Source organism: Oryzias melastigma, linkage group LG7, assembly GCF_002922805.2.
Source record: "Oryzias melastigma strain HK-1 linkage group LG7, ASM292280v2, whole genome shotgun sequence".
NCBI classification, from domain to species: domain Eukaryota; kingdom Metazoa; phylum Chordata; class Actinopteri; order Beloniformes; family Adrianichthyidae; genus Oryzias; species Oryzias melastigma.
The window spans coordinates 17,235,042-17,243,694 of NC_050518.1; the positions used below are offsets into that span (position 1 = coordinate 17,235,042).

The following is an 8,653-nucleotide window of genomic DNA, read 5'->3' on the forward strand; positions in this document are numbered from 1 at the left end:
ATGACCTTCACTGCAACTCCCACAATACACCGCTCCTGCTTCGGTCTTCAAAAACAGTCATGGCGGCTCAGGGAGAAGGAACAGCGGCGTTTAAATCTGTCCCCTTTGAGGATAAAGGCCAAAAGAAAACATCGATGGTGTCGTTTGGCTTCACCAAAACAGTGAATAAATTTAAAGCCCCCAGCGCGGAAGAGTCTAAGAAGAAAGAAGAACGAGATTACTTGACAGGGATTCACGGGAAAGAATTACAAAGGTAAGCTAATGCTAATGCTAATACGTAGCCGTTGCGTTTCCAAATCTGTAAGACATCAATTTAATTCACGCTTTGTGTATGTTTGATTGTTCTTCGTTAAAATAGGAGAGAACATATTTTTAAGGGGTTGTTGTCTTCCGGTTATTGTCATTTTCTTGTGTCCTTCAGCTCAAAACCATCGGAGAAGCCCAAAGAGCTCGTCATCCCCCTGATCCAAAAGAACCGCTGGCACAGGCCTGATCGAGCGGGCCAGAACGCGGAGGATGAGAGTAAAGCTCAAGAAAAAGGCCAAGACAGCGACTCTGTGGAGTCCCAGGCTGTCAAAGAACTTATTGAAGGTAACAAGGAAATATTTTAAATGTCATTCATGTATCTAAATAGCTACTATAGTGAAGATGTTGACCCAGAAAAGCTCTTTCAGGAACGTTTTGGCGGTGAAGATGTTCAAAATTGATAGATATGTATATTCTTTTATGGAACAAAAAGTGGATTTTTCTTTTTAAATTAAGTTCATCACTGTTTTGGAATACCTGGTATCACCCTTGTTGCCAGGGAAACAGGTGTCGTCCTCTGCAGAAAGACAACCCATTTTGTACATTGTCATATCATTTGATTAAGCTGTTTTATTTTCAGTATGACATCCTGAGCCCCAAATATTTCTCATGTGTAAATCCTCATTCTGAGGAAAAATCCATGTAATATTTTATAAATACAGTAGTTGAATCCTCATTCTTTTAAAAATAATAACACATGTTTCTTTAACTGACCTAAAACTGTCAGACATTATTTCCATCCATTCTCTTTATCCATTTAATACCCTTTGGGGGTCACAACGTTGCTGGAGCCTCTCCCAGCACACCCTGGATAGCTCACCAGTCTCACAAACTCACACCTAAGAGACAATTTAAACCTATAAGCATGAGAAAGCCAGAGTGCTCGGTTAACACCAACGCATTCATGAGGAGAATTTGCTAACACAGATAGGTCCAAGCCGGGATTTGAACCAGGAATGTGTCGCATGGAGGCGAGAGTGCTAACCACTACACCCATTGTGCGGCCCATGTCAGACATTCTACGGCTAAATCAAATCTTGTGCCCTAAATTTAGGCCTTTCTTTTGTCTAATATGGCTCAGTATAGGGATCTTATTGTGAAAAACTTCAATGGCACATTTCTAGATGTGTACTAATTGCTTAAAACTGGGTAAATGGCTCAAAATAATTCTCAAAATCTTTTCATCTAGAGTTAGTATTCTTGTTTTTTCAATAAGAGGAAAAAAGCACAAATTTCATCCTCAAATACCTGAAGAAACTCCCTGAAAAAGGAGCAGTTAAACAACAATCCCACAACTTTTTGGCTTGTATTGTTGCCTTTATCCTTTCCCATAAGTTTTCCATTGAAAGGCCATGATTTAATGTCAAGTTTGTACTCCCTTATTTGTATTCATTATGTATCTAAATTTTAATTGAAAAAGAAAAATGTTTAAAAAGTCATCACCATCTCTGTCATGTCTCCAACTTTTCCTTCCAGATTCGCGGAGGCAGCTGGAGCAGTGGCAGAATGGGTCTGACTCAGAAAAAAACCTGAACCTCGCCATCCCTCTGTTGATGCAAAACAAAGTGCCAGAGGGCTTCGAGGATGGAGACCTAATAAATGTGGGACTACGGCCTGAATCCGTAAGTGTCTTTCATGACCTTTTGTGTGTTTTCCATAAAGAAATCATTAATTCTTTGACCGCATTTCCATCGTGTGAATAATTTAACGCGTCGTAGGACCTGAACAAAGATTTGAATTGCCGGTTATAAGTTAAGGAATGCATATTAAACTGGAGGAACAATATAAATGCTTGGAAGTCCCACTCTGATCGATTTTTGATGTATTTTCAAAGCGTTCTCAGTGACCTTTTAATTAGGATTACGCTGTTTTTAGCCAAAATCAAAAACCCTAAGACATAGTTTCTGCAGAGCGGTAGTAGTTTGTCAGAAAATCATTCATTTTCATCAGTGGATCTTTTAAGAGTTTTAGAAAATGAATCTTAAATCTTAAACATGAAATTTTGAGACAGTGATACTCTGTTAAAAAGTTCATGTTTTTAATCAGTTGAAAGTAGAAGTTTTCTTGCATTCGTTTGATGTCATGACCTCTGTCCTCGACTTTTGCCATTATAAAACAGAAGTTGAAGGGGGCGTGGCTTCCAGGCTTTCTGTTAATCCTTCCCTCAAGAGCTAAAACGATGCGATGTGAACGTCCTCAAAGAATCTGCCAGTCAGCCGTTTAAAGCCAGACATGAAAATGCTTGACAGCACGAAATGTCGGGCACAGTAGACTTTATGCTGAAATTTGAGCGTGTGTGAAAGTGCTGAGTGTGGAGCATTCGCGTGGCGTGTAAGGCTACGGATGACTTTGTCCGGACAGGCGCTTGTGGTAGATTGGCATCGCCCCCCCAGCCAATCAGATCTCCTTCTGCTTCCTTTAATCGGAGGCTTGGCACGTCTCTTCACTGTCATCCCGTGTCCGTGCTCCATCGCCGCCGATGTGAGTGGCAGAACATGGGAGTCAGGAGAAGTGGCTCACTGAGCCCCGCAGCTCTTTTTAATGCGGCCTCCTGGATGACAGAGGGCTCCCAGTCAATCTCTGAGGAAAGCCTTGAGTGGGGACAGGGATGAGTGGGAGCACGGCTTCAGTCAGCCGGCGCCGAGTCCCACAGCCCGAAACCAAAAGGCTGAGTAAGACTGACATTACAGCCGGCTTCCCTCCATCAGCCGCCACGTTGAAAACTCGAGCGTTACATAAGCCTCTCATTTAGGTCCTCCTTGTTCATTATTTTGGTTAACAGTTCTTGTTTTTAAGTCTACAGAGGCAGACTATGAAAGAGTTCCAGTGGAGGCCTACGGACTGGCCATGCTCAAAGGGATGGGCTGGAAGAAAAGTGAAGGCATCGGACGCACTTTTAAACAGTGAGTGATCACTCACTTTGTCCTATGATCTTAAAATAGGACTAAAAGTGATTTGAAGATTACATGTCTACATATTAACACCTTTGCTGCTGTTTAAGGCACTCTTGTACTAAACTCCCTCATTATCCACCTAAATAATCTAGAATATTAGAAATACTTTATCAAATTAACTAAATTTGAAAAGTGAAACTTTTGCATTTATTACAACCAGGATGATATATTTAAAAAAATTATATAACTATTTTAAGCTTACATAAGTTGCAGTCAATGTATTACCGTGTTCCCTCATTTTTGAAAGCTTAGAAGCTTTGAAAGGTGAAATCCACAAAGTAGGATTCTTGATGTTTCAAGGCTGTAGACCACCTCACTGTGCACTTCATACCCTTGTCTCAGTCAAACATTAACTTTTTCACACTTTTCTTGTTTAAACTCTCAAAGTACAGAATGAAAATAAAGATCTGCTCGCAATCAAAGATTTAGCAAACTGAACACCTTCTGTACAGGAGATATGGTCCTTGGGCTACTACAAATGATTATTTTAATAGTTGATTAATCAGACCGTGTGTAAATTGGACATAAAACACAGATTTTAACCATCGGCAGTCCGCTTTTTGAGGAGCTCCCCCCAAATTCTTGAATTTTCTCAAAAGCCTCTTAAAGATTCAAATCATCTCTGTTCTTTGTGCGTTTTTGTTTCTATCTGCTGAGTTTTCCATTTGGGCACTCTAACGACCAGCCTCTTCTGCAGATTTTTTTGTGTATCTTACTCCTCCTTGTTCAGTTTGTCAAGCATCAGGAAGATTTTTGAGACAAATATAAAGTTCCACATAATTCTGACGCATTTTAGCCAGATTTTCTGAACATTTTTTTTTTTTTATATTTTGAATACATTTTCTAATGAAAGTCGGACAAATACATATAAGATTAATTGTTTTCACAATATTCTGATTTTCCAAGATACACAAGTTAATGTTTTTGCTTCCAAAAGTTCTTGTTTTTGTATATAAATTGAATTATTTCTAGAAAAAAGAAAGCTTTTTGGTGATTTATTGACATGTCCTTTTGACCAATCATTAATCAGTCTGGAGGCGCATCTATCTTCAACTATTTAAACAGAGAAATGCTTCGATACTTTTGACACACTCAGAATGTTTTTTTTTTAAATCAGAATTCCTTTAAATAGTCATTTTGGTGACTGCTCAGAAAACAAAACGTCTTGTTTGCATCATTCTTTGGCGTCTTGCTGGCTCAGCAGGTTCCACATCCCCACACATTTGCACCAAAGCAAACTTTAAGCTGTGTGCTAAAAATAAGTAGGTCACCCGAGCTTCCCCGTAAGCTTTTAAGCTGGACCGATGTCGGGTTGGATGTTTGCAAAGATAGTTGGAGGAGCTATGATTTGTTAATTGGTTTGTCACTTTCCCTCATTGTTTGGGGTTTGGGGTGTTTAATTGGGTAGCTCCTCACTCGCCTGTGTTTGTGAGGAGGAGGCGGAGAACACGGATGCAGTGAACTGTGGACGCCTGAGCAGAACATTGAGGAAGGAGGAAAAACAAGCTGCTGTTCGTGTCTGGGCTTGATCAGTCAAGCATCAGTTTCTGCACAGCCTCTCAGTAGCTTCAAACACTTCAGTCAAAAATGATCTTTTTTTAAATTATTGTAGATTTTGATTGGATTTATTTTTTTTTGTTGACATTTGGGATTTTAGTATTGTGATTCATTTGAAGACGTATCCAAAAATGACAGAATTAATATATAGTTTTTTTGTCTTTAACAGTAGTTATGTCTTTTATTTCATTTTTATGAAAGGGAAAAATACAAAAAAATATATTTTTTTCTTGACTTGATGACATATTGACTATATATGGGCTGGGGCAGATAAAATAGATCTGAATTGATCTTAGCTTAATAGATTGATTATCGATCCATTAAGGTAGAGTTCGATCTAACACAATGTTAAAGTCTGCTAGCTTGATGCTAACGTATAATAGGATTTCCCATAGGCCGGCTAATGCTAACACTAGATGGACCTAAATTTTCGACTAAATTCACACCTTTATTTTCCAAAATCTTTTAGGGAAATATTTTTAAAGTAACCATTTTTGGTCAAAAGTACATTTTTTTGCCCATGCTTTCTACTTCTTCTGGAATAAGTTGTAATGCTATAGCGGGATTGCCACCTAGTGGCCAAACTGAAATACAACCCAGGAGAAGCAGAACAATTGTTGGAGCTTCTCCGTTTGAGAATCCATGTAACACTGTTGGTGTTAACAATCTCATTAAAATGTAATTTATAATTTATAGAGTGTGAACTGTATCAGACTAATTTGAATATCTTCAATGTATTTCTAAACAAATGTGTCTAAATGTGTGAACTCGAAATTGAATTGAATCAAAATGAATGAGAAGATCGTAAGAATCGAAACAAAAATAACATGAAATCACAATAATAAAAAAAACGAGAAGCGAGTTTTAACGTTTGATCAAATATGAACTTAAATCTTCTCAGATTTGATTTAGTTTTAATCTATTTATCGTTCAGTCTGGTTTTGATTGAAATCTTTTTTTATATCTTCAGAGATGTGAAGCCGATCGAGCACCAGCTCCGTCCTAAAGGCCTGGGCCTCGGAGCGGATCGCTCGGCAATAAAAGATCTGGAACCCAGTCGGAACCAGCGTCCGCCGAAGCCCGGCGACGAGGCGGCAAAGGAGGAGGAGCTAGTGATGGGTCCTGGAGGTTGTGTGTTGGTGGAGTCTGGAGCGCACAAAGATCTCTATGGCAAGGTGGAGCTCAGCGTTGACCCTCACTGTGACCCTCCTACGGTAACGTTCTCTTTTCCATCAACCGTCCTGACTCTCCCTGACGCCGCAGATCGAAGGCGTCGATGCAGACAACGCTCGGGTGGTGGTGAAGCTCGCCGTCGGGGGAAAGACCGTGACGGTCAGCCAGCACGGCGTGAGACTGGTTGGGCGAAAAGAATACGACAAATACAGCAAAGACCTCAGTGAGTGTCCTCCTCAGTTTGAGGGATTTTTTTCTCCTAATCTGTTAATAAAAGGTCAAATGCAAAACTTTTCCTCAACTCAAAAGGTTCAGACAATACATATATATAGTCAGTTTAGAGTACAAATAAACTCACTTATTTGTTTCCTTGCAACAGGTCGTCTCAGTAAAGCACACAAAGAGAAGGAAAAGGAGAAAGAACGAGAGAAGGAGAAAGAACGACAGAGACATGAAGAGAAGGAGAGGAGGAGCAACAAGGAGAAGAGCAGAGGCTCCGAAAGAGACGAGGCAAAAGAAGAGAGGAAGAGGAAACACACGGAGTCCAACCAGGACAGGTACAGGCCCCTAAAGTGACCACAGTTCTGCTGCTTTAGGGCTTGAATCAGAACGTGTCTCCTTCTGTTTCTGATGTAGAGAGAAGCCTCCTGTGAAAGAAGCCAGACAAGCGCCGGCGCCCCCCTCCTGGCTCCAGAGAGACCTCAAAGTTCGCTTTATAGACAAAGCTTTCAAAGGGGGGAGGTACTACAACTCCAAGGTACTAAAATCAAAGGGTCTGTTCAGCAAGTCGGCTGGTACTTTCAAAATAAAAGCATCGACATGAATCACTGTCAGCAGAAAAACCTTTAGTGTAAAAGTCGTACATTCAGAAGGAAAAAAAAGTTTCTAAAAATGTTCACATTTTTTGTAAATAAAGGAAAAAAGAAGTCTAATTTGTGTGTTTCCCATTTTTCTGTAGATGCAAGTGGAGGATGTCCTGACGCCGTTCACCTGCGTGTGTCGAACAGAGGAGGGCAGATTGATAGACGGTGAGTCTTCATTCACTTCTCCTCCTTACTCTGTTAATGTCATTGTTCTATTTAAAGCTCTGATTCCACATAAACTCGCTTACCTCAAAACTTCTTCTGAGAAAAATGTCAGATTCAGAAAAACCCGGAATATTCTAGGAATGCTGTATTTGTAAATAGTCACAATGCAGGAAGGATTTTTAAAAATGGAAACTTTCTCTTCAGTAAAAATGCTTTTACTGTGTGACCTCTGATCTGTGCTTTCCTAGATGATTTGGGATAAATGCTTTCTGGACCCGTTTAGCCTCAAAACACAGATTTAACTCAATTTTGTTTCAGTTTTCTTTTAACCTTTTGAATTGTATTTTACTTCTAAAAGTTGATAGCTCTGTGTTTACATGCTCTCCTGGTGCAAAATGGCGAACAATATTGGCGGCGCTATCCATCCATGCAGTTTTGAGTCATACCAGCTCAGATGAGGAAAATAAAGACGTGCATGGATCTATGTGACTACAAGTGGATGCATTAGAATGGAGCCCAAAGTATTTTTATATCACAAATTAGTTATTGTTCCAACAGCATTTTATTTGTCTGCTCCTGACTTGGCCTGCTCTAGGTGATCATTTGGTTGCTACCATGGCAACCGCTGCTGCAAATATCTGCGGTCATTAACCCGTTTCTTCTCCACGTGGCAGATGTGAAGCAGGACATGCTGGAAACCATCATCCCGAAGAATGATGGCGACTCTGTGATGGTTGTTCTGGGTGAACACAGGGGGCAGGTGAGCTTGCTTTTAATGTTTTTTTTCCCCGAAGCGCACAGTCACGTTTGAACGCGATGGAGCGTCACTAATCGCTGTACACCTTCATTCAGGTCGGCCGGATCCTTCAGAGGGACAAAAACAAGTGCAGAGCGACGGTGCAGCTCAGCAGATACGAGGAGAAGCTGTTCACGCTGGATTATGACTCCATTTGTCACTACGTGGGAGCAGAGGATCATTAATCCGTCGTTTCCGCTGGAGTTCCTCTTCTCGTTTCATCCTGTATCAGTGTAAAACTTATGTTCCATCATGCATTTTAAAGTTTTTTTTAAATGAAAACTCCTCAGACGTGTATTTGTACAGGTGCAATAAATCAATAAAACAGGGAAAAACTTTTTTTTTCAAATTTATTCATATGTTCACTGATGATTCTAAAGGAAACAGATCTGCAGGTGTAAAAACATATTTACAAGTTTTGATAGGAGTGACAATGACGGGGAACACCAGTCACCACAAAAACAGAAACCAGCGCATGTCTGCCGTCTTCTGCTCACTCCTTGGGTGGTTGGTTGGCCGCGTTGGCCCGAAGCACGGCGCCGGGGCTGGGGTACGGCCGCTGCTGGAACAAAGGTCCGGCTGCTGTGGTGTCGGCGCCCGTCTTTGCTTCATTTCGCTTTGGCAGACCACTTGACCACGACCCCCTTGGGACAAAAAGAAGAATTGATTACATCTGAAGAACAACAAGCATAAAATCGACAGGAATTCTACTTTCTGCATTAAAAACTTTTTTGTACGTTTTAGGAAAAATCTCAACACTTTAAACCTCTCACCAACAAAATACTGTATTAAGGCATGAATTATACTCTAAGACAAGATAAAGATTATCCTACAATAAC

The 8,653-nt window shown here is 40.5% G+C and overlaps 2 protein-coding genes across 2 annotated transcripts in view; one reads left to right on the forward strand and one right to left on the reverse strand.

Annotated features, from left to right (window-relative positions):
* gpkow (G patch domain and KOW motifs) lies at positions 1 to 8,152 on the forward strand. Its single transcript, XM_024293266.2, has 11 exons — positions 1 to 253; positions 422 to 591; positions 1,783 to 1,928; positions 3,103 to 3,209; positions 5,788 to 5,992; positions 6,081 to 6,213; positions 6,370 to 6,547; positions 6,627 to 6,747; positions 6,949 to 7,018; positions 7,693 to 7,778; positions 7,871 to 8,152. Exons 1-11 carry the CDS (start codon positions 60 to 62, stop codon positions 7,997 to 7,999), a joined length of 1,539 nt encoding a protein of 512 aa, XP_024149034.1. The 5' UTR covers positions 1 to 59; the 3' UTR covers positions 8,000 to 8,152.
* The window catches only part of pqbp1 (polyglutamine binding protein 1), a 4,586-nt gene continuing 4,081 nt past the window's right edge, over positions 8,149 to 8,653 (reverse strand). The window contains exon 7 of the mRNA XM_024293268.2: positions 8,149 to 8,458. Coding sequence (XP_024149036.1) covers positions 8,308 to 8,458 — 151 coding nt within the window. The 3' untranslated portion in view covers positions 8,149 to 8,307. The remainder of the gene's footprint in view (positions 8,459 to 8,653) is intronic.

Bases quoted from the DNA above. Each gene is read 5' to 3' on its own strand.
- gpkow (XM_024293266.2), top strand. From the start codon at position 60: ATGGCGGCTCAGGGAGAAGGAACAGCGGCGTTTAAATCTGTCCCCTTT. The intron at 1,929-3,102 runs GTAAGTGTCTTT...CTTGTTTTTAAG, and splicing joins TGGGACTACGGCCTGAATCC to TCTACAGAGGCAGACTATGA. The intron at 5,993-6,080 runs GTGGAGCTCAGC...CTGACGCCGCAG, and splicing joins ACAAAGATCTCTATGGCAAG to ATCGAAGGCGTCGATGCAGA.